The 25,489-nt window shown below is 37.6% G+C and overlaps 1 protein-coding gene across 1 annotated transcript; it reads right to left on the reverse strand.

Annotated features, from left to right (window-relative positions):
- Positions 1-4,793: 4,793 nt before the first annotated feature.
- Positions 4,794-24,698, reverse strand: LOC149303291 (5'-3' exoribonuclease 2-like). The gene is made up of 30 exons (XM_089481420.1): positions 24,624-24,698; positions 22,509-22,636; positions 22,309-22,420; positions 21,388-21,499; positions 21,137-21,195; positions 20,958-21,047; positions 20,369-20,441; positions 20,224-20,274; positions 19,725-19,882; positions 19,564-19,638; positions 19,342-19,475; positions 19,091-19,148; positions 18,811-18,918; positions 18,652-18,696; positions 18,300-18,434; positions 17,725-17,813; positions 16,149-16,284; positions 14,917-15,024; positions 14,641-14,730; positions 14,210-14,282; positions 13,118-13,201; positions 12,495-12,592; positions 11,394-11,473; positions 10,884-10,940; positions 10,447-10,515; positions 10,222-10,356; positions 9,503-9,624; positions 7,502-7,562; positions 5,593-5,701; positions 4,794-4,856 (listed from the first exon to the last, which is right to left on the reverse strand). Exons 1-30 carry the CDS (start codon positions 24,696-24,698, stop codon positions 4,794-4,796), a joined length of 2,787 nt encoding a protein of 928 aa, XP_089337546.1.
- Positions 24,699-25,489: the final 791 nt, after the last annotated feature.

Genomic DNA, 25,489 nt, shown 5'->3' on the forward strand with positions numbered 1-25,489 from the left:
ATTTGTACAAAACCTGAAGATGTTTTGATATTGACGGTTTTTAGAATTGCTCTAAGTAACTTATTTTTTATCGTGTTAAACTATTTAAACTTGTATTGTAATAAAAATTGTTTATATTTCCTAGAAATATGTAAGTTTATCAACATCGATAAAAAGGATATTAACACTTTGTATGCCTGGGATGGACAGCATGGTATTATTTACCCCCACCCCGGCAGTCAGAGAGTTAAATTGATGCATAAATAAATATCAGATGCCTAATGAACTCTAATTTAAAAAAATAATAATAATTTTAGATAGAATATTATCGAGTTCTTCAAAACACACCTTAGAATCTAAAGGAGACCCAGTAATTCCCCCCCCCATTAGAACAGTATTATATTTCTAAGTTGAAATACATTTTTTGTCAAGACATAAGGAAATTGTGTATACATTCATCAGATTCTTTTTTTGAAGTTTGTATGTCCTAACGTCTTTTATGTTTCCCTTCCATATTGTAAAAAGAAAAAAATAAAGTTATTGCAAATAATATCCCTTGATCTGAAATGTGGTTTTATTTAATATGATTCGTTATGATTCATATTAACCATATGCTAGACACATGAGTGTCCGCTGTTTAATAGATGAAGGGTTAATCAATACCAGTAACACATGGGGGACCATTCCTGTGTGACACTGAAAGCTGTATGGGATGCATTGAAATAGGGGATCTTTGTTGCTTTTCAGAAGAAACATTTCTATAAGCTTTGCAGATGAAATCTGTAATAAGCATACGAATGTGCTGACTTAGGTGAAACTCATTAACTCAAGAGGGGGATAAGTGTCCCTATAGAGAACTAGCCAGAATAAAAAAGTACTTGGCCCAAGGAGGACAAAGCCATCCTTAGAGTTCAGCAGCATCTCAGAGGCCCCACCACTAAAACTTAGGTCTGGAGATATTAAAATGTCCAGACAACTGGGGAAGCTACATTGTTACTTGTTTACTTGTGAATCCAACCAAGAAGCCAGGAATACAAAGGAATGGATGGGAGTGTAGAGTACAGGTACCCTTTTCGTTCCAATTTGTTTTAATGGCTTCTATAACTGTGCCTAAAAACATCCACTAGCATACCTGAGTACGCAGATCACCAACCCAGTCAGATAATACTTATGCAGTATACAGATCTGGAATAAAACTTGGGGTTTTCTGCTGTCACAACAAAATGATGGGGAATTTAATAAAGGGGGCTGAGAATTGAGAATTTTGCCAGCTTGGTTTTGGTAAGTAAGGTTCTGGTTATTTTGGGAGAGACTTGTTTCATTTTTTAAACTTTTGCATGTTTCAAATAGCCATCTACATTTCTAGACGCAACATTCTGATTTTTTTTAAGGAGTCCGCTTAAAACACCAAATAGATTCTCAGTTTAGTAAATCTTACCTTTAAGATTTAATTTTCTGATTCGTGTGCGATTAGGAGCTGTTTATTTATACACAAAGCTCTCTGAATTAGTCAATTTTATCAATGAATGCAATTACAAAAAAACTTTTTGATTCTTGTAACAGCCGACACACATTAAATTTAACTAATTATAGGTATTTTATTTGCTTAACGACAGTTTTACAAAGGCAAAAAGTTTGTAAAGGCAAAGTCCAAATTCTGTAATTTCTGTACGTATTATTCTAAAATTATATATATATATCTATCTCTCTCTCTCTCTATATATATATATATATATTTATATATATATACGGATTACTCTAGTAAATAGTTATTAAAGAGAATTATTATTTTAGTAAATAACACATATCTGCTAATGGTAAACTTTGATGTACGTTGCAAGCCTACACGGCATTTATTCCACCCGTAACAAATATGTAAGAATTGGTATATATGAAACACGAATTGAACCCTTGATTGAGATACAATTAACGCAAACGGAATTTTAGAAGAAAATCCGTATTTCCCATTTCATTAAAGAATATTAAAGGATAAATGTAAATGCAGTTTATGTGATGGTGTAAGCTAAATATCTTTTATAACAAGGGATGTATCTAAAACTCTTTTAAAGACATACATCCAGAATTATACGGGGGGACGAAATATTACATTTCCCAAATCCAAATTGTGAAGCTTGGAAGTTGGTAGTTATCAGATTTTCTTCTGCTTTTGTATGAAAAGATCCTTAATTCCAATATTTGCTTGTGGATATAATGACGACATGTATGCAATAAAAGCCGATATCTCCTACGGTGAAATGTGTAAAAGATGATCCGAGTACAAGCTTTTAAATCTTATCTATAAACACCTATTTATTAAATACAACCGGGTTCTGGTTTAATGTGTTGTAGTTCTATATACTTATATATATATAAATAGATCACCAACTGTCTCCCATCACACATTTTATATGTGTGTGTGTGTGTATGTGTATATATATGTATATATATATATATATATATATATATATATATATATATATATATATATATATATATATATATATGGATTTAGAGCTAAATCTTTAACATTTGTTCAAATCAGCACATAGATTCTGTCTAATCTTTAAATGAGAGAAGCCCATGCAGATTTCTTGTAACCCGTTTTCCCTCTGGACCAAGGTTTGTGTTCCTGTGGTATGGAGGTGCATAAATCGCCATCATAGATAAAATTATAGGATATTAAAGAACAGAGCACTCTTCACCTTTAGTATTTGTTGTCTGTTGAATGGAGTTTGTAAGGTCCTCTATCAAGCACTACTTTAAATATTTACAACCTCTGAATATGTAAAAAATAGGATGCTGCTATAAAAATAAATAAAATTGCACAAGTCACACACCAGTTTATTGGACTTAATATTTTAAATGGAAATGAAGACTAGGTAGATGGAAAACAGTTGTAGTCAAATCTTAAACCTTAAATATGAAAACATAAGATCATTTAAAATGTGAAGAGCAAAGTATTCCTGACCTTTCAGTTACTGTACATTAACCCTTCAGAAACATATAAATCTTTAATATCTGAAGGGAAACAGGGCATTAAGTACCTGAATAAAAATACTGGCAGCTGGGTATTTTCCAGGGGGTAGGACAGGCCCAAGTCCAACTGTCCACTAACTGGAAACCCAGGGCATATTGCCTGGATTGATGTTTCTGCAGCTTTAATAGCGGCCAGTGTATGGCAGAAATCATGAAGGGTAACATGAGGCAGTCTTAATTACAACAAACAGCAAAACATGCATTTATTTTAAAAACTACACCTAATAAAATGTCTGGACATTATGTTTATCTTAATTCATAGAAAACTGTTCTATCATTTTGTACTTATGTAATTCAAGTACATTAAAAATATTATACATGGGATTGTAAACCAGTTGAATGTATTTTAGAGAAGGTAAAAACAAATGAGATGACACAAACAAGCTGCGAATAAGTATATTTTTTATAAGTGTCCTTTCCTAGGCTATGTACCAATCATCATTCCTTGGTACCCTAGCACAGATTAGCTTCGCAAGGCAGATGAAATCCAGTGAGCATGATTTTAAATCACAGGATGTTTCCTTATAGAGCAGGGGATATGCACCCCTTTTACAAAGACCTGTAAATACAACTGCCATAATGAGAACTATTACCCCCTATACTACCTGATCAAAATCAACTCGCATTGTGGCTGCACAGGTCAGGGCTTAAATCCTTAAAGTTGACCCTTTAAAACGAAGGCAAGTAGACGCAGATTATAAACATGTTTGCTGCGACATGCCTGCCAATGTATTCTTAGACATAACTCTTCAGATATAGTTCATTTCAAGAGATGCTGTCGTGGGATTCCTGGATACACTCTATGAAAAATATATGCCAGGTCTATACAGACTACTTGGGGTAGCTTTAAAAACATGAAAAGTGAATGTTTTGGTGTACAAGAATCGTACTTACATATCCGAAAAACAAATTATTTTAAACTAAAATGTGATAGAGCAAAGCCCTTACACTGTATACATGAATCAAGGGTTGCCCGTGTTTTGTGCAGAATTGAAAATGGTAAAAAGGCACACAAACAGATTAAGGATTCACAAAACAACTCACAATTGTTATACAAAGTTTGACATAGCACAAAATGCTAAAAAAACTGACAAACCTTTATCAATAATGTGTGTGGGGCCGTGTGGATCATTGAGATGTTTTGGGTGGCTTAGAATCGCCAACTACTTAATTCTTGGTATCAAAGTAAATCAGACATGGAAACAAGTTTCTCCTATACCACAGAAATAGGCAAATATTTTATTTTTATGGTGGTACAAGAAGAAAAAAAAAAATACATCCCCCCTTTACATTTACGATCTGCAATGTCTAATAGTACTCTTAATTTAGAAATTTGAATTAAAATCAGAAACAGAAAATGTTTGATGGCTGAGTCTTATAAAAACAAGATAAAGAAAAATGTTCTTAAAAAAACAGTAAATATATTTCATTAGCGCTGTAAAATACAAGTGAAATAGCACATGAAAAGTATCTGACAGTCAAAACATATTATACACAATACCTTCTGAGTGGTTTGCGCTAAAATAGGTTTATAATAATTACCAATGTTTAAAAAATGAGCTAAATTACACATCCAAATATGATTTTACAGAGGGAAGTAAGCAGTAAAAATCCACCAAAAACACAAACATATACATGGGAGAGAAGAATTTTCTTGTTTCCTTTAAAAAAATCCCTCTATTACAAAACCCTCCTGCAAATGCTTTCCTTTTCCTTGATTAAAAAAAGGTTTAAAAAAACAAAACAAAACAAAACAGTAGATTTTGAAAAGAATGCAATTATTTCCAATTGTATCTTCCAGAAGGTGGTGGTAAATGAAAATTCCTTCCTTGGCTGTATCCCTGAAAAACAAAATTGAGAGTTTGTTTACTGGATTAGACAGACAAAGGAAATCACTCCCTTCACCGAAGCCGAAACGTACCAATGCTATTATAACAAAAGCGGACACCCAAAACTAAACATTTCAAGTATTTCCCCAAACAACCTGCACCAATAGCCTGAAAGAATTGGTGATTTGTACAACATCTTAATGTAGTTTGCGGGTCACAGCAGAGAGTCGAAGAAGCAGGTGCATTTATCTGCACGCAATTTTAAACAGCAAATATAAATTGTATACGAGTAGTATATATATGTATATGCACAGTTACTTTATAAATATACATATATTTTTATATTCCATATTTACAAATCTTCAAAACACTGCAGCCAATTTTATAATTGTGATTAATAAAATAATTCAATAATTTGGCCACTTTGGGGCATTTCTGTACCTGTGAACCAATGCAAACGTTTCATTAGCATGCTATGTTTTACATTTATTTATCTTTTATTAACCGCCAACAAATTACACAGCTCTATAGAATTTAAATGGGGCAGTAAACACACATAATATACATTAATGTATGCAGAAACACCAGGAGATGAGAACCCTGCACATTAGCTTGCCATCCAGAAGTTCCTGGCAAGAACGAGGCACTTTTGAGGGTGCCGCTCGAGAGCTTACAATCTAATAATGCAAACATCTGTGTGGCTGCCTACCCAAAACGATACAATAAAAAAAAAAAAAATAGAAATTACCTGTCTATTTCGGTCTCCGCCATGTCTCTGGTAATAATTACTTGGTCCTCCAGGTCCCATCTGTTGATTTGGGAAAGCAGGGTTTGGGGCCTGCATTTGTCCATAACTTCTGCTGGGCAGAACAAGGAGAGGAATAAGGCGGTGATCACCTGAATGGAAGCTTGGCATTCGCTACTGCACCACACAATCTACCAGGGTCCCTATTGTAATTGGAGTTTGTTTGAAATGCTTCCGTGGATTAAGTAAAAACCTCAGTCTGTAGAGTTTCAATTGCCACTGAACAAAACTCTAGGTCTGACATTCTGCGCAGAAGGAAACACACACTATGTTTTAAAGACAAAATACATTATCCAAAGGGTAAACATATGCAACTCAGGAGAATTGCTTTATGTTCCAGTCCTGGCCCTTTAGGCTACCTTTTCTTCCAAGTTAATTGCAGATTGCAAATGAATTCTTACAGCAAAGAATTTTGAATCTAGGGTAGGGGTCTTGTCTGTTTTTTCCCATCCATTATTCCCCCACAATATGTCAGAAGGTCTGATCTAGAAGGAACCTCTTCAAGTTCTATTGATGTGGTTTTCAATTGACCGTGGTGACCTAGCAACATCAGCCCTAATTGGCAGAGACTGACATTTGGTATACAGTTTATATGGGAACACAAATTCAACGGCTATTATGACCTAAATTGGTGCCCAATATTACTATCAGCAACAAATGTTTTAATTGTGTCAATGTATCAATTGAAACAGTATACACATAGGGGGACATACAACCACAGGCTCCATGGCTTCCTAAAATATCCTCCCAAACTTTTTTTTTTAAATGCACATAAGCGATTGACCACCTTGAATTTCTACCCAAGTTAAAAATGTAATGTGTTAACTGGTCAAGCAATGTGATCATTAAGAGCAAATTAATGCCCCCCAGGGTAAAATGAAACAGTCTCTCTAAACAGAGCCATTCTTCTAGATGGAACATTTTAAAAACGGTGTAATTTAGAAATACCAGAAAAAGCTATTGTCATTTAATTTAATATATAAAAAGAAAAAATCTCCTGCAAGTTAGGAAATATACAAAATATATATATAAATAATACATTTACACACACACTAGCAAGTCAATGATGTTGGCGTTTGATTGCTGTGATATACAGGTGTAGTAGGTTAATATTCATATATACATACGTACGCATGTATACACACAAAAATACTCTGTTTTCTAAGATCCTAAATCAAACAATCAAATCAAAGTGTGAAGCACAAGCAAAACAAAATCATTTTCAAATGCTGCAAAATTATTTCATGTGGCTAAATAAGGGACTTGAAGCTTCTGTGTTTTGGAAGTGAACATATGTAGGGACATCCCTCATTACCAAACCATGTCACATTCTTTCCATTGCCTGCTACTTATTTGTCTCAGGATTCCATAATCTTCTGCCAAGTCCCTTCTGCTTTTAATTCAGTCCAGTCTTAAGTAGTTAAAGAAACTGTTTTCATTGGCAACTAATAACTACTGACCTACAGTGACACTGCTCTACAATAGGCTTGTCAGGCTTGAAAAAGTTGTACCAAAGAAGCCGATTAGGACTTCAAGAGGCCTGTAGCAAGAATCAATGGCAGCTCCGAGTTAGCGGAACAGTTCTGATAAATTTGAACACAATTACTTATGCCTCATTAACAGTATGAGTGCCAGAAGGGTGTGCGATTCATGGCTGATCAATGCGTCACCCTTCCCTGGGATGCACAGGTTTAAACCATGCAGAAACCCCCGCAACCCACAATGCTATTTATTTTTAAAGGTACCCAAGAACAGACGGCTGTTCCCGGGTACCTTTTTTATCAACATATTAAAAAAAATGTTTACTTTTTAATTGGCTTAGATAACGATGCAAAACAGTGTATTTTCGTACCTTTGTGGTGGCTGGTTAAATACGGGCGGGCGATTTCCCCAGGAATTTTGCATCCTTGCATCTACAGGAGTTAAAAAGTCTTGTAAAAAAAAAAAAATCTTAAAATTAAAGACAAGACCATATTGCCATCTATAAAGTTCTACCAAACACATTAGTAACTATGCAAGCGAACAAAAAAAAAAAAAAAGAAGAGCAGGTGTAACCTAATTTGCTTGCCTTTCTTTTGACAAGCCCATCTGCCAGTAGATGAACTGAATGAAGAGGACATATTAAACAAACATGGCTGAAACCTGCAGTTATGTATAAGGAAACCAACACTGTACAATATATATTTTCATATACAGCCACTGTTCAGTACTCACTTTATATAACTTAAGGATCACCCACTCGCTGCCCTGACTCCCATAAACAACTGGATGAATGTTTCTCAGATTTTATTATAAACATACATTTGCACACCCCTACATGTATTGTTGCATAAAAAATCATCCAGGAGTAGACATACTTAACCATATTCATTCTACAGTAAGTTTCAATAAGACACGATAGTGTTTAAAAATCATAATCTCATGCCCAAACTCTGTAAATGAATGAATATATCTGATGAGGTAAAATGGCCCTCAAGAAAAAAAAATAAAAAATTATATATATATAAAATACTGGTCGTAAAGAAAAAAAAATCTGATTTTATTGGCGGAAAAAGCATTAGACTATAAACTAAATGCTCGAACAGCTACTTAAGTGCCTATTTACCTAATCAGCTAGGCAATCAAAACACAACACCTCGTGTTTACTGATTGCACTAATCAAAATCACTTTCTGATTCAGCTAACTGACAAGTTTACAGACCGCAATAAGAGAAAGTCATAAATCAGATACTCGGGTTTGCACGAACCAAATGTGCCATTTAAAGAGAGCGGTGCTGGCAGACTGCACTTGACTCCTTCAAGTTATCAGCATATAGCCAATTACTCATCAGCTGAAAATTGGCACATCAATGTCAAATCAAGGAAAAGCAGAACGGAACACCCACAACAGCTCCTTGAAAAAGGTGGCCATTTGATTGACCGCACTGCCCTTCTCCATAGTCATTTTACTTTGTGCATGTACTAGACGGCGTTCACGTAAATATACAAAACCCATTTCTCTGTGCCTGCCCTTCAACACTCAGCTATTCTCCAGCCTGGTTGTCATTCTGGACAGCTGCCAGAGCAATGCAATTTCCATTATCATGGTTTTATATACAGGAAAACTGCTCAAAGCATTCTAGTGCTACCGGAGGGCAATAAGCAACGACCCAGATCTTGCGCAATCACCAGTTCTTAACACTTTCTCCGCTAAAGCCTTAAATTTTGTGTATTTCTCGACATACATCTGAATAACGCACCGGGGTTTCAGCAGCTTGGATAACCAAAATAACAAAAAAATTTCACCCTGGAGCTTTGGTATCCCTGAAAATTGTCAAAAAAAAAAAAAAAAAAAAAAAAAGCAAAAAAGATGGAGCAACCTTTGGAAAGTGAATGGCAAGAACTACATTTACTGTCGGTCCCCCTGGGAAAGGTTGAGTAACAATAATAGACCATAAGGAAGCCACAGCAGTAGATTAATTTGCAACAATTTAGCGCACACAACTTTCCCCACAACTCACACCGTTATGTACAAGCGAGATGCCAGGTGTGAAACCCACTAAACAGCCTCACATAAGTCCCTGTCATGGTAGCATGGAAAATCTGTAGTCTACGCCTCTAGAGAACAAGACCGACACGAGCCAGTCTTGGCCAGAGCATCTATAGCTATACAATTAAGACCAATCCATAGAACGATTAGCTACACTACACAAAGTCTAAATTAAAACTTGGATTTACGTCCACGGATCTTAGTCATCTAAGCATCACTCATCTCAAGAACAAGCAGGCGCTGCTTTTATTCAAGACAACAAAGTAGTAGAAGTTACAAAGAGAAGGAAGTCAATGAAAAGACATTAAAAAGGAAAAAACTTACTTTGTAGCTGAGGTTGTCTAGAGGGCATTCTGTATGTATTTATAGGATTGTATGATCCTGGAGGGGGGATGTTGCCATAATGCCCACCCCTTGCATGTCCTCTGGTTTGTGGTAATGTATGCCTGGTAATAGCAGGGATAAAGTTATTAAAGCTTATTTGAGCATGAAGCACATTTTTAACCAAACAATTGTTACCACTATACTAATGCAGTCCAGCGTTGTCTTTTAACCCTTAGATTTGCATAGTACAAACAGCTGTATTTCTTTATTAGCTAAATACAACACAAAATTATTTCTACCATTTCAACAGCTTGCTCAGAAGCGTCCGAGATTCCAGTTCTCAGAGCCTTCAAAACATCTAACAAACACGTCAACGCCCCCAATATTCATTGTCTGCTTCAAATGGGTAAGGAGAATACAGCTGCTCATAAAGTACTTTATCTAAGAGAGGCAAAATAAGTTTTCGTGTTGCTTTCGGCATTGGAAGCGAGCTTGGTTTCTATGGACACAGGACATGGATTCCCTTGACGTGCATAAGCAAACACCGTTCTATAAAACTACAGATGTGCTGCGATCTCCAGCAGATCCTGAACTCCCAAAAACAAATCCAAGTTTGACAGTAAATCCTGTTTGACAAGTTGTGGCCCTTCAGCTTTTGTGTCTTAGTGAAGTGTATTTCAGGTACGAATTCATGTAATAGTTGTAGATGCCTCACTTACCCCAAAGTTCGGAACGCAGATTGATCTAGGTGACCCTGCTTTCTATTGTGATTGAAGCCAATCTGTGGTCTCCATGGTCTTCCGTTGTTGTTTGTCCTCTCCCAGTCTCCTGGTTTTAAGGTTATAGGCGGCTTCCTACATTTTAAGAATAGTAAAGCTGTAGCAGTTTCTTTATGGCCCAGCAATCCGTACATCTTCAACATTACTGGATAGACAAACACTTACTTTGCACCTTGTAAAACCACTGCTTTAAAAACATAACCCTCTTCATACTCTGGATCTTTAAACTTTATGCTGAAGACAAAAGAAATAAACATTAATACAATGCATATAAAAATGGTTGCACCCTTGCCCGTCATGCTTTCCAACATTAGGCTTGTACAATTGTCAGCCTCTTGCCAGCCATACAAAGAGTCCCTACAACATACATGCATATCTGTAATTAAGTCCCATCCCTAGATGTTGACATCGAGCCTCAGCATTTGCATTGTGGAGGCATTTACATACCGACGTACAAACACAAGTTATTTTGAAAACCTAATAGACCTAGACGCTGTTGAGAGGAATAAAAATACTAACATGTACACCTAGGATTTTATACAACACTAAAAGCAACTAAATGTATTTAAAAAGAAGATCACGCACACAGCCAAAATACCCACCCAATTGAATAATTCTGAGCCAAATCTCGTAACATAGGAACTGGTGATTCCACAATCCTAAAGGAAACAAAACAAGAAAAATGGAAGTCAGAGGTACTCCAGAATGCTCTTCTTTTGCACAATACGTTTTATAGGAGTCTCATTGTTCTAATGTGTTTGAGTTGTCCTTGTGAAACAATTAACAGAATGAAATGTGCTGGCTAGCTGCCACAGTGTAAGGCATTAGCCAGGTATTTTATAGGGTTATTCTTTGCCTACTAATCATCTAACATGACTGATACAACAAAAATCAGTCTACAGCACTTCCTTACTTTATCTTACTTAAGCCCTTTACTTACCGCATCTCTTTAACCAAGGCATTTAATCACGTATCACCAAAGAGCATTATGCAAGTAAGACTTTTTAAGAATGAGATCGCTAAACACTACCAAGTTGAACAATTCACAAAAAAACAGAGTGCTCAAGGTAAAGGTGATTAAAAATTACACCAGCAAGCAGGTTTATACTTACTTATGGGGTAAAATTGCTCCTTCGTGAATTTCAAGTTTTCCTTGAATACCATGGCACAATTCGGGGGGTATGTCAGTCGGCTGTTAATAAATTAATCAAATGTTACACAGCTGCTTTAAAAGCAACATTATGTAAGTATTTACAGAAGGACAATTTCCTATTGTATATAAAACATACAAATATCTGTTAGCATTACAGCCGAACTCAGACAATGTCTTCTGAAACATCCAGGTTCAATGCACCGTGTACATGACGACTGTCCCAGGACACCACCCCTAACCGCGTAGCATCGAGATATAACCAGCAGCTCACCCAAGAGGGTAATGTGTTTCCCAGTTTTGGAGCAGCCCCCTTATCGGTCTCCGCCAGAACATATTTCTGTGCGTGCATCTGAGACATGCAAAGCTTCCTACTGCAGAAGTAACTTGGTAACTTAAAACTTAAACAGCCTACATACAATGAAAAGTTTAAATACGCATATGTTGGGAAATATCTTAAACATTATGAAAGTGACAGTCAAGTGCCCCCTTATTACCGTTTTCCCCTCATTAAAAATGCATGGAGGAATTCAGCAGAACCCTCCACATGCCTTAGACCAGGGGTGCCCAACCTGAGGCCCTCCAGCTGCGGCAGGACTACATCTCCCATAAACCTCAGCCGGCCCCTAAGCTGAAAGAGCATTATGGGAGATGTAGTCCTACAGCAGCTGGGGGGGCCGCAGGTTGGACACCCCTGCCTTAGACACTTAGCCCAGCACTAGCTTGCACAACAATGCCAGGTAGTCTCCACACATTTTAATTGGAGCTCTTTCTTGGCAGTGATGGCGGCCTCAAGCCGCGAGGGATGCGTGTTGCATTGCGGGAACTACAGCGTCTCCTTAAGATATGTGCTTTTAATTTATTTTCTCCCTACAGTGTTCAATGCAGAGTGCATTAATACGCATTCTTCACTGGCGGGGCCGTATGGAACACTTAACCGTACAGTACATGTTTACTCATCCACCACTGCATATCGCTCATGGTGGGATAGTTCAAACAATGAGACGCTAAGAAGCCTGATGTAGGTCCTTCAAGCTTGGAGAAAGTCAGGTCCATGGCTTACCTCAATAGAGTTTGTCTTGTACAATTCATGTATAAAGTCATTTAAAGGGTGCTGTTTACCAACAAACAAATGATCACCTCCAAGGCTATTTCTTCTTACTAGTAAGACACGGAAAACAGAAGAGTTAAAAATCATGTAGAGGAATTTCTTCGCTGCCATCAAGTTCATTAATGTATAATCCAAATCATCCCTAATTTATTACGGTGTGTGATTTCTGCTTTCATAAACCAATTTACAAACTTAATTACACCGCTAAAATCCTCACAACTTATAATTGTTTTTGGTTGCCGTTTTAACAGATACCGGTAAGAAGGCTTTTCTATGAGAACCGATCATATTTAAGTCACACAAGAAAGCAGTAAATGAGAATTTAATTAACAAGTTTTAACACAAGGTTGTTGCATTTCACTTTGCACTTGCCAAGGCTCCATTTTTGCATCAAGGATCATTCAATTTGCTGCAATTAAATCATCTATGAAGCAAAAGGTTACGGATTTGTTTAAAGGCAATCAATAGCAGCCATCCATTAGATCTTGTTCATTTGCAGCCTAGCGGAGCACGAACGCCAAGTACGCTAATGCTAAAAACCTTAGTGATTACACAGACGAATATCATAATTTTACTTTCATCAGGAGTGAGGTCAGGGTAAACCTCTTCCAAAGCGGCTCTCAGACGACGCTCATCAACAAATGGCAAGAGAGCAACACCTGGAGGAGACAGGAAGCAATCAATTAAACAGAGAAGGGAATATTTGCAGTACAATAACAGAGCGTCATCAAAGCAGGATAAATTCCCAAAGTCTCAGCTGAAAGTATCTAGAATGACACTGCTTTTAAAGACTACCCATTAAGGCCCTTTATTTCTACTCTTTGTGGGAGACCAAATACATTGTATAAAACTAGATCAGTAGCCAGTCATTTACACGATTACGTGCAATTTCAGGGGGTCTCTTTAGACAATTTGAATTGAAAACATTGATTTGTCTGTGTCCTACCGGAGGATACTAAAACTTAGGACAGAGATCATGCAACCTTGGTGTAGCTACATTGGTGAAGGTATTGGGGCAACTCAGTATAAACTGCACGAAAATAGATTTAACACACATTTATACCAATTACAAACTATATAATTGTTGAATAGGTGAGCGAAAGAAAGATTAATTCAATACAGCAGATGTTTGCAGGAGAGCGGCTTCCACTCACCAACTATACTACGCATTAGGAAGGGCCATCCCGGACATATTTATCCTGCAGGAAAGGCAGCGCTTGCTTTGTGTGCTGCATAATTAAATTGGAGAGGGGCTGTCAAGAAGTCTCACTGATTGAATTATACATTGTACAAGACGGACAAACGCTTCCTGCAGCAAAAACACAGTGGGGAAGGGACTTCATAATGAGTAGTGAAGTCAAGGAGTTGGAACCACAGCTCCCCTGCCAACAGCCAATTTAGTGAACAAACCCAATAGAGTGACTGAATAAATAGAAAAAGTTATGTCTCAAAGACAAACAGAGGGAAACCAAGACTTTGCAAGTCCGAGAGTAGAACACAAAGAAAGGGTATGTGAAAAGCAGATAAACACAGTGCTCAAGTGCCAACATGCAGCTGGACTTGGTATGACAATATACTTTTCATTTGAGAGACATCTATTTCACAACCATTATCAGCTAAAAGACAGACAGCAGGTTAAAAAAAAAATATATATATATAAAGATTACCTTGCCAAGCATATTTCTTTCCATTTAAATCAATAGCAAAATCATCCGGGTAAAAGTCGATTATACTCGAGTCCTATATTAAGATGAGGGGAGAATAAAAATTATAGATTGCTTTTTGAGGTAACACTGCTCTATCAACTACAATCTCCACATTAACAACAGCAGCTTTAATTTTGATACAGTGGTAACTATAGAAGATATTAGTAACCAGTGGTCTCCAACTCGCTGGAGTGAGAAGATCCTGATCGGCTATATAAGGAGCAGAAAATGTATTGATTTTGAGTAGCAGAATGTGTAAGATACATTTTCACGATTGACATCCTATAAATATGTACTCCATTAATTATGAACTGAATGAGTAGGACGCATAACGGCAATTCTTCACTCAAAATGTACATTAGTCACACATCACAGGGCAAAAAGGTGATTACCGGGTCACTCATAAGCTTCCTCCATGTAGTTGGCAAAAAGTTCCCACTAGCGGCTGGAAATACACTCATGAGTTGTTCAAGTGGTTTAAACTGCGAGATGAAAATAAAGAAATTAATTTCTTTTGATTTCCTTGACATAAAAACAAGTAAAGATAAAGAGAGAAATCTACACAGGAGCAATTACAATAGAACATTATGTAGACTGAGCTGACAACATACCGGGTTATATTGGAGTTAAAATAGCCACAGGATAGTGAAGCAGTGCGGCTTACTTACTGGTTTTGTGTTCAATTCAAATTCTGTAAAAAGCTCTGTGATGTTTTCAAAATCTGATGCAAAAGGAGCATAATGGAATGGGAAGAACCACTTCCACGAAGCACATCCCTGTGAATACAAAAACACCAAGCTATGTTATTTTGTCAACCTCTGGCTTTTTCATACACAAAAAACCATAATGCATATTGTGCCATCATATTCTGCAGCGCTGTACAATAGGTACACAGGTAGTATATAACATAATTTGTCTTACAAAAGCAACGGGTTAGGAGGCCCTGCTCAAAAGAGCTTCCACAACCAGTCTATGACAGACATTAATAGTCCTCGAGCATTACTATAAATTAGGCAGCTTTCATATAGCTAAGGCAGGGCCGGCGAAATAAATTATTCTATGGGCAAAATATTTAACCTGCAACACAGTTAATAGCGGAGATTTAAGGTTTATGACTACAACTGCCAATCTTCAATTTGTATATGAGTTTGGGTCTTCCAAAACAATTAGCAAAAGGCAAATACAAATATGTAGAGAAAAAGACGCAGTTATTAAACACACTTGGCCCACTTAAACTGTCAAAAGATTTATCCACTACTTTTCTTCTGATTAGGATACAGTTACAGTGCCATTAATACCAGATCTACATCATATGTTACATATAATAAGCAACACACTTAAACATTTAGAAAAACTAATGTCGTTTGGTGTCCGTGGACATAATCAGCACCGGACCAATTGTTACTTAACTATTCAACTTTGGATTGTACCCAGCAGATATTTCTAAACAAGTTATTCTCTCCAAGTAGAAAATCAATTATTAGTCTGAACTGGTGTAATCCCCATACACATGCAAGCAATATCGCACTGGTTTGACATCTCAATTATCAAAAGTAATCATCCAACACAGATCACTTCAATTACAGTGCACTTCACATCACATCACAATATTGTGGGGCAAACGCTGGCGGTTCCTTTGACAGCTTGCCAACACTTATTCATTAAGTCATTTCAATTCTTTGCACTTATGCTTTTACATTCCCCTCACACGCAGCAAATAACTCCTTGAAGCACATAGTCTGGGACGTTAATGCGGCACTAACAAAACCAGGTTTACAAACTAATTACTTGCCCGCCTTTTCGGAGAAGTTAAACACAAGAGATCCGGAAGTGTGGCCCAGGTACCGTGGAATGTTAAGAGGCCAGCGGCAGGAGTACATTAGCAATACATTTTGCGTACCTGGTAATAATATCTCAGCACCCAGCAAAGTCCTTCAACATATGACTGTACAACTTTCCGGCGAAATTTCTCATCTGAGGCATCAACATCAAACTTATTCTTATAATAGCGTTGTTTCCAGCCATCTTCCCATAACCTACAAGAAGAAAAATGCGAGTTTCATTATGTGAAGAAAATAGTCTTTTAGAACGTTGCACACACACAAAAAAAAAAATGTATATTCTTTGATTTGTCCTCGTTACACATTTGTATTATTTAACGAATACAAGTTGAAAAATGGTACTAATGATACCAAGGCTATACATGTAATTACAGAGATCTGCAATGGATACTTAGATGATTCAGTATCAGGTTACTGGAGTTCTCACACAGATTCTTTTGCTGCCCAAGGGCGCATCCAAAACGTCCTTCGTAGCAGCACTTATTCTGCTCAATCACATGCTTTGGATAAAGCCGAACGATGCTATTTAAACCTTTACAGCAGACTGCGCAGAATGCCTATTTCCTCAAGGTAAGTTAGTAAAACCTTTCCTTGGAGGAAAAGTCTGTCTCGGGCCTGTATAAACTATTGCAAACGTTTCAAACACACATTGAATGAGTGATAGACGAGGCACCTGGCAAGTGATTTATTAAAATAAATTCTGCTGGGGGATACATGCAACAATTTGAAGTTTAACCCTTCTTTTCTCATATCTTAAGAAAAAGGGGAGCAGCAAATGGGATCCATCTGAGAAGCCAAACATCTAGCAACCATCCGATCAACCATGGCCTATACCTGGAATAACCATGCATATAACATGCTAGTGGAAGGAATTGTGAAAGGAAACAAAAATGATTCAATGCTATCCTGACACACTGCTAAACTAGGAGAACTAGAAGACTGGATTTGCCAATTCCTTCACACCGGGGTTTATGTTTTCTATACAAGACTGCTTAATTGCACTGCATTTATTTTGCATATACTCGTCACCAGAGTACAAAGCTGCTTCCAAACATCCCGAGGTTATTTAGCACAATGCAGGATGTAATGAATTGGTGCTTTTGTTTTACTTTTGGTTTCTATGAAAAAGCAAAAGACTATGCATGTTTTCTGCAAATACAGCTAAAACGCCCAATTACGCCATGTTAATGGGACACCTGCAGAATATCTTTGAAGTATGATTTTACAGCCTACAGATCAAAGTCTTACAATCAGAATGCTAAAGAGATGCCCCAATCAAAGCCGAGTTTAAGGGTTAAATATTCATCAGCAATACACTGGCATTCAGATCACATAATCAAATCAAAACCGCAGAGCGTCTCGCCAATGTATCACTCGGTCTCAAAGGGAAAAGTGGCTTGGAGAAAGAAAAGCCAGCACGCATACTAATCGCCATGCTGGGATTTAGCAGTTCTAGCATACTCATCTCGCTGGAATATACTGAACATTGTAACTCTCCACATTAATTACTGGTGGATAAAAAGATCACAGGAAATTATCCAAAAGGCACTGCCACCATACGCTAAATGGCATTCATTAGACTCAATCTAATTCAGCAATTTGCTAACAAAGTGCTAAGGAAAAAAATGGATTCACCTGATATTATCTTCTGGCTCAGGCTCACTGTCGCTGTCACCAGCTTTCCGTTTTGTTCCTGAAGCATTTGAGTCTGTGTGGTTGAAACTCTGATAGACAGGAAAGTGAAGATCAAGAATAAGGAAAACGCGCAGGTAGCGTTTTATAAGAACACAAGACTAATCAAACTCGGGAAGGACATATTGTATGTAAGAAAAGGAGAGGGAAAAAAACGATTGCAAAGACCTTGGCATTAATATGTTGGATGTTGCAGTGCAGACTACATTGCAGACTCATCTATTAAATAATTTGCTCTCCCCCCACCCTCAAACCAGCAAAACAAAATCACGTTGGCACTATGCTTTTCCATGAGACTGATGGGCTGAGGTAGGGAGTTTCAAGATTTTACTTTAAAAAGAAATAAAAAAAAATGTCCACATATTGAAGCGTCAACAGTCCTCACTTTAAAAAAAGGATATTATTCCATGCAGCTAGTTGTCATTTGAAAAGAAAGGGCTGGGAAGGCCGATTATTAGCACTGGATTGCTCGCCACCAGTTTTACATCATAGCCCACAGAGTAAAAAGTAGTACTCACTGAATTCTGCATTCTCATTTCATAGGCCGCTTGCCTTGGGTTGTTAATCGCATTTGGGGAAGAACTGTTGCCCCGACCGAGTGCCTGGGGTGCAAACTGTCCAGATGGAAGGAAAGCAGGTGCTGCTTGCTCCCTCTATAAAAATAAAATATGCATATGAAGCCACATACAGCAGCAAAAAAAATCCCACTATGTATTTCAAAACAAATCGGTAACAAAAATACAAGGGAAAACCTATATAAACAAAACCAGTAGGTTACATAAAAGTCAGCTTTAGTTACAGCTAAAATAGTTATTTTCTTAAATGCAAGATATACATTTTAATTTTTTGGTTAAGAGTTAAACAATGTACCTTCATTCTTTTTCTTTTCTCCTTGTTTCTTCTTTTAAAGTTCTCCTAAAAATAGAAAAATCTAATATAGCAATTGTGGAAATAACGGACAGTGAAATAGCACATTTAAAAGAAGGGTAGGACGACAGAGGTAGTGAGGAAATTTATAAATTGTCATACGTCATCTTCCTTTCTCTTTTTGAAAATGCCATCTTCAACTTCACCAACTGCCAGCATGATCATCTGCACTCTTTCCAGATTCACAAATCCACTTTCTGTGAGATAGCCCTGGAATATAAACAATGAATTAAAGATTTCAAACATAGCATTACACAGCATATAAAAAGCCTTTCAGCCCATTTAGTCTGCCCAGACCTTGGTCTCATCTTAGATCCGGGATACCCACATGCTTGTTTAAATTCACTCACTGTTCACACAAAAAAAAAAAAAAACCACTTACTCCAGTCTTATGCACAACATTTTTGTAAATGTTAACAAGTCGATCTATGGCTCCCTCCCTACAACAAAAGAAAAAACATAAAAGTGGACATCCATCACGTATGTTTTATATGTTTTGTATTAGATGTACTCAATCAAGTTTGGATGCATGGATGGTTTACAACATATGACGGTAAATCACAGGGTGATTGCGATGGAAGTTGTAAGAAAAATCTAAAGAGCAAAGCACAGCCTATCCATTTCGAGGCATACCTGATTTCAAGAGATGGCAGGTGAGGTAGAAAATCATTCCCCACAAAGAAACACATGAAGACCCAATCGTCAACACTTCTTTCAAAGTCACAAGGAAAAGGTAAGTTTGGCATGGCCAGCTCTTTCTCCAGATACTGAAATAAAATCAGAGGTTAAAATCCATGCCTGGGAGCCATAGAGAATGATCCAAAAGGTCTATAAAATGTAAAGATTTGTAAATACCTCACGCAATACATTAAGGCGAATGAAAATAAATTCCTGTTCACTGCCTGGTGGACGATCTGCAAATTCATCGTGCTGTTGATTTAGAGGGGGAATATTAGTTAAGGATATATATCCATTAAATGATGACATTATATGGTTTTCTCTGGTGTATGCATTACCTCCCCTTTCTTCTCTCTGGGTAGCCCCTGACATTCCTTGATTTCATGTCCAAGCTGACCACACAAAGCACAAGGTCTTGGTTGGTTCGGTTTAAACTCTTCTCTGATGATTGTAAAATAAGGCTCATGAGTAGCCAATCCAAGCATAATAAGATCAGCTGGAAACAAAAATCAGATTTTAAACACTTCAAATGAAGAATTTAATTTTACGGCATATCAAATAACATTTAAGTGGCAAAGAAAAAAACAGCACAATTGTATTATTTTCCGGACACAGGATGTATATAAAGTTATTCAGAATTACTTCATATACTTTGACACAATACTCTACTTGGCTACTTTATCCAATTAAAAACATCTATATTGTCTTTGATAAGAAGGTCCAATTCTTTGAGCGCTCAGACTCTATACATTCACAACTCCTTGCTTAATCCTCCACCACCTATTTACAAAAAACTGCACAACACGATTAACAAACAAGATTACATGCATTGCTTACCATCAGCACCACATAAACAGTGATGGGTGTTTGGGTCATGGTGAGGCTGAGCTGTTTGGATAAAAAAAAACAAAAAAAAACATAAAAACTATAGGTCATGTTTGAAAATGCCCGAGGACATTCAGTATTAAATATAAACACAAACCTCTTTGCCGTCTGATGTAATCCATGATTTTATGTTCACCTTCACCAGGAGCACTGGCATCTGACAAAATGACCTACAAAACAAATAAAACCAGTAACACAACAATCCCAAGTTGCACTGCTGCATAACAAGCACAGCATGGAATCATGCAAGCTGCAGAATACTTTCAAAACTTGCTCGAGGCAGTCCGAGTCAGTGAATTTACATAAGGATTTCCACTACTGTCAACTTCATTATTAGCGATGCAGGCAAGACATGCCCACGTACTGAAATCCTTGATATGCAAAGTGCAACACAGACGCAGTGGTTTAATCTTACATGTGGGGAGAGAGCAGGACTCAAATCCTTGCCTAACTATGAGTATGTGTAAATAAGTATATGTGGGTATGTTATTGCGGTTTACCAATTTAAAAAATAGCTGGCTCCTAGATCTGGAGCTGTCCAGTTCTGGCTTTACTCAACAGGAAGAAAAGTCTCCAAAACATTAATAAACCGATAAACTTTCTGTGAATAATCTTAAAATTAAAATATGAATCCGGTAACACCTCTTAATGCAGAGAATGCAGGTAAACCAGGTAAAGAGTCTTACAGTAAGATTTTTCCAGCCGGGATCGTTATTTAAGCGATCAGCGATGTAGTAGCGAAGACATTTTGCCAAGTTGTCCATAAACTCTGTGCCCTATACAACAGTAAAAAGAAAAAAAATATATTACAATCAAAGTCACGTGATTATAAGCTGTGCATACTTAGAATGGCACTGGTACTTACAGGAGTAATACAGTTACTGTCGAATCTTTCCTTCACTTCTTCAGAAGGGAGATAACCACCTGCAAAATACAGCAGGTTAAGAGGTAGTATCCATACAATGCAAGCGCAGCCAAGATATGCTACACAGAACAACCTCACATCAGTGGCAAAGGTTTTAATGAATATACTAAGAATAAGTAAATCATTTGGAACAATCCTAAAATAGAATGCCTAACAAGAAGCCTTTAAAACAAGTTGTCAAGCAGTAATACCTTTGGACAATACTTCTTCACGTATTTTGGCTTTCTCTTCTGTCAATTCCACACCCTCCTTAGAAGCCCTAAATCTTCTAGAACGCTGTTGATTCATTTTAGCACGTGGAGCCTGAAAGAAAGAAAGTCAACATTAGAAAATAGTGAATGATGTAAGTGTTGGACATACAGATGTGTTTTTACAAAGGTATATATTTATAGAATTTGACAAAAACGCTAGCAAATTTATTATCCAACAGTACTAGTAATGTTTTTAAGACAGCATTGTGTTAAATCAAATTTAACAGTAGGTGGAACAGCATCTTGAAGCTCTTATTTAATGTGCTTCATAAATATACTTAGGATTCTATGCACTAGCACTCCACTTCTAAGCAGTATGTATAACTTTTTTTTAAAAAAGAAAATTGGCTGCAAAATTTATTTTATTTCTAATGCATGTTGTAGTCAACTTTGCATGCAAGTCAGTTGTGGCACTTCATTATTTAAGTTAAATCTACCGAAATCAGGAAGCATCCTTCCGATACATGCTTAGAGTTTATTAACAAAGGGATACGTTGGAACAAGATGTCAGATGTTTAGATGTAATGGAAGGAAATTTTACTTTACTGAGAAGGTGGCAGATAAATGGAACAGCGTCCATGCTGGGGAAATTCAAACATGCGTGAGATAGACACAAAGCTAACCTCAATCTAAGACAAGAACAAGGACCAAGGCCTGTGATCTTTACATCAAGACAATGGGTAGAATCTCCTGCTGTAGAAGGCTATGTTTCTAATTTATTGTTAAGGGTAACCTGGTTCATCAGGTCTGCCCGTCTCTACCCATCAACATTATTTTATCAAGATTGCATTATGCCTTCCCAAGATTAGGTCTAAGGTCAGTCCAAGAAAGTCCAAGGATTTTATGCCGTTTCATACTTACCACACCATCTATGGCCATATAAAGTAATCTCCTTGGCCTCACAATGTTGAAAAGTCTGTCGATGTACTCAAAAATTGCAACCATCATTTCATCCTCGTTTTTGGGTGCTGGTCTGGAAAGTTAAATAAAAATTGTTTTATTCAAAGTATTATATTCAAAAGACGTTATAATAGGTAACTTAAAAAAAAAAAGTCAATTACTTGTCCTCAGGGTGAGTGCATGGATGAATAATACCATTCATATCCAAATAAAGGTTATCAAACTCGACTTCATTTGGGTTCGGCTTGCTGGTGTCTACTGGAATCTTGATTCCGTTGCATTCTTTTGGCTGGGAAGAAAGTAATCCAGGTATTCAATTTTGCTTAAATACCTTAATGCAGCTTTGCACACCAAAGTAGACAAAATTCTCAGAATGTGTCAGATTTCAAAGGCTTTTAACTGTTTAGTTTGTAAATAAAGTGTAATGGAACTGTTCCTTGTATTCACACACCAAAGTCGAGTGTGTAAAGGGTGAAATTAATCGCAGCAGAGTGATGGAGCCCGAGCTAAACTGAACTTATACTCAGACTTTGGGTGAAATGCGTCAAGGAATACATAGTATAGCCGCAAAAAGTTTTATTTGAGTTGAGTCCAATAAAAGGTCCTTTATATGTAGACCTGGAGGCTATACTTTCCCTGCTCAACCACCACACCGAGTAGATTCTTTAGGCTGATGCTAATGAAGTCTTGCTTGTACCATAAAATCATTCCAGACATAGACTTTCATTAGTCAGGCTCTGTGATTACGACTGAGCCATTCTAGCGTTTACCACAAGGCAGTATTATAAAGGAGTCCAGGGTGTTTGTCTAATCTTACGCAAAAGCATAACAAAAAAAATACCAAAACATGACAACTTTGAAAATGTATTTGGATTTAATACCAGTAATAACTTTATTGGTGGCGGATATCATTAGTTATTAAAATTGTCCTCCACTATCAATTCGAGCCCAATGGCTGCAGCAAGCAATTTTAGATATTTGTATTTAAAACTAGCAATGTCGCAGCACTGTGTGTAATATATATATATATATATATATCAAAAATATATAGTGCTGCTTTAAAAAAAAAAACCTATAAGAACCTCAACCAGGTCCACCAAGTTCAGAGCGGCCAACCGCACAACACGGCAACCAGAGTCAGAGAGGTTTTAATAGAACTTAATTTTAAACCAAAAAGCACAGCAATCGCTGCTTAGATCTCTCGGTCCGCGTAAAGAAAGCCGACTCTTCTGATGGCTGGAAGACAATCTAGCCTGCATTTTTAGAAAATAGAAATAGTTAAAAGGAAAGAACGAACTACCAGAGTCACTTGAAAAGATGTATACATTTTTATATTTAGAGCTAATCAGAAGGCAGTGATTGCTCCGATCAAGCCAGTTACAGGAAAATGTGGATGGGAATTACCAACTCCAAAAACGGACTGCAGTTAACCTTAAGGACAATGGGCGGTCCCTAAACCCATTGAAGACAACGCATTTTGAGCCCGTACATGTACGGGCTTTGTCATTAAGGAGTTAACAGATATGCTACGGCAACACCAAATCACCGATAATGTAAGGGGACAGTCCCCTCATTCATTGTACATGCTGCCCACACATTACAATTAAGATATTTCACATTAATGTTATATCTCTGAATAACGAGCACAATTTGTATTCACGTAATACGTGGTTACTGAAGAGGTTTCTTTACGAGAGTTGTTTTCCCTTCTTGACTTTAAATTACAAAGGTCTCATCCCCGTGGGCTTCTGCTGCAGGAAGACATTGGCTAGCCCTGTGTGATGTGTAGTTAAAACAATTAACTGCCTCCAAAGTCTCCTTACCCGTTAAATTATACATAATACAGGGACTGTCCAGACCTCCTAGCTTGGGAAACTCGATACTGTTGGCACTCCATAACGAATGATGAAGTGAGGGAGATGAAACCACGACGCCTGCACCTTTAGGGAATAAACCGCTAAAACCCCATCCCTAAGCCTCAGGAACTTGGTACAAAACAAACTGGAGACTTACTCCAAAAACCAGCCTAATAACGGGAACCAGAGCCTGGACAAGAACGGGTTTAAGAAATGGGGAGCTTCGGTTGTCCTTTCACGGGGGATATCACGGGCAGCATAAGCAGAATTGGCGCATTCACCGTCATGCTTTGTACATAACGCTAATGCCTACTTTAAATCCCTCTGTAACATGGAGGCGCACAGGCCACATTGTCCCTACAGCAGCCCCGTTGGCTCCACGTATCATTCACCCGGTAACTTCTCCGTGAAACCACCTACCTTCTCCTCTACGGAATGCACAACAATGGAGGGATATTTGCGGCTCAGCCATCGGAAAAACGCCGGGACTCCCATGGTACAATCAGTAAGGAAGAAACGGAAAAGGCCGCGGCGTTTACACGCTACGCAGTAAGGAAAAGGAAGCAGCAAAGCATCACGGACTTTACCATACACGGAAGAATGCGGGTAATCCACAGGCGGCCATCTTTACTCATGGCAAATGCCCGTCAAGTGTCCTTGTACCTTTGGAAGAGAAAATTATGTCGCAAATAAACAAAATGTTACTTATCCAAATATTTTAAGAGATTATATCACTGTAGAAGTATGTTGCCGTATGTCTTTATGATTAAAGCTGATCAGAAGTTATCTAATACACAGTACCATACAGGGGTCATGTATAAGAAAAACAGTGCAAAGAGCGGCCATATATAATCAATCGGATGGTCCAGTTTTACCAGTTTTATACATTAACCACTTAGTCGGATATCCCCCTGATGGCCCACTGATGTTCAGGGCCACACAGTTGCTTAACTGGGAAATGGGAGTTTTGTGGTGGTGACCCGGATAAGCAGCAATTCTCCCGGAGTCTCTGTCCGAAACCTGGAGAGTTCCCAGGTCTGAATATCCCTTGCATAGGCATCATAACCGGATGGAGATCTACAGCAGCCTTGTAAAAATCTGTCACTCGCCTAACCACAGTAGTAAACTTCAGGAAGAAGCAGGTGAAGAGCGATGGTGAAGCGCCTCATGGCAATGATTGGGCTGATAAACTCTCGTTGATGGTGTATGGTAATACCTTATTGTAGATCTTGGCAACCCTACTGGTGCAACCCAAAACTTACAGTTTATAATACTAATGATAGACC

Source organism: Sceloporus occidentalis, unplaced genomic scaffold, assembly GCF_023333645.1.
Source record: "Sceloporus occidentalis isolate IW3139 unplaced genomic scaffold, rSceOcc1.0.p SCAF_15, whole genome shotgun sequence".
Classification (NCBI taxonomy): Eukaryota; Metazoa; Chordata; class Lepidosauria; order Squamata; family Phrynosomatidae; genus Sceloporus; species Sceloporus occidentalis.

Bases quoted from the DNA above. Each gene is read 5' to 3' on its own strand.
- LOC149303291 (XM_089481420.1), bottom strand. From the start codon at position 24,698: ATGGGAGTCCCGGCGTTTTTCCGATGGCTGAGCCGCAAATATCCCTCC. The intron at 12,593-13,117 runs GTAAAATTATGA...GTGTCTTACTAG, and splicing joins TGACCTCACTCCTGATGAAA to TAAGAAGAAATAGCCTTGGA. The intron at 9,625-10,221 runs GTAAGTGAGGCA...TGCTATTACCAG, and splicing joins TCTGCGTTCCGAACTTTGGG to GCATACATTACCACAAACCA.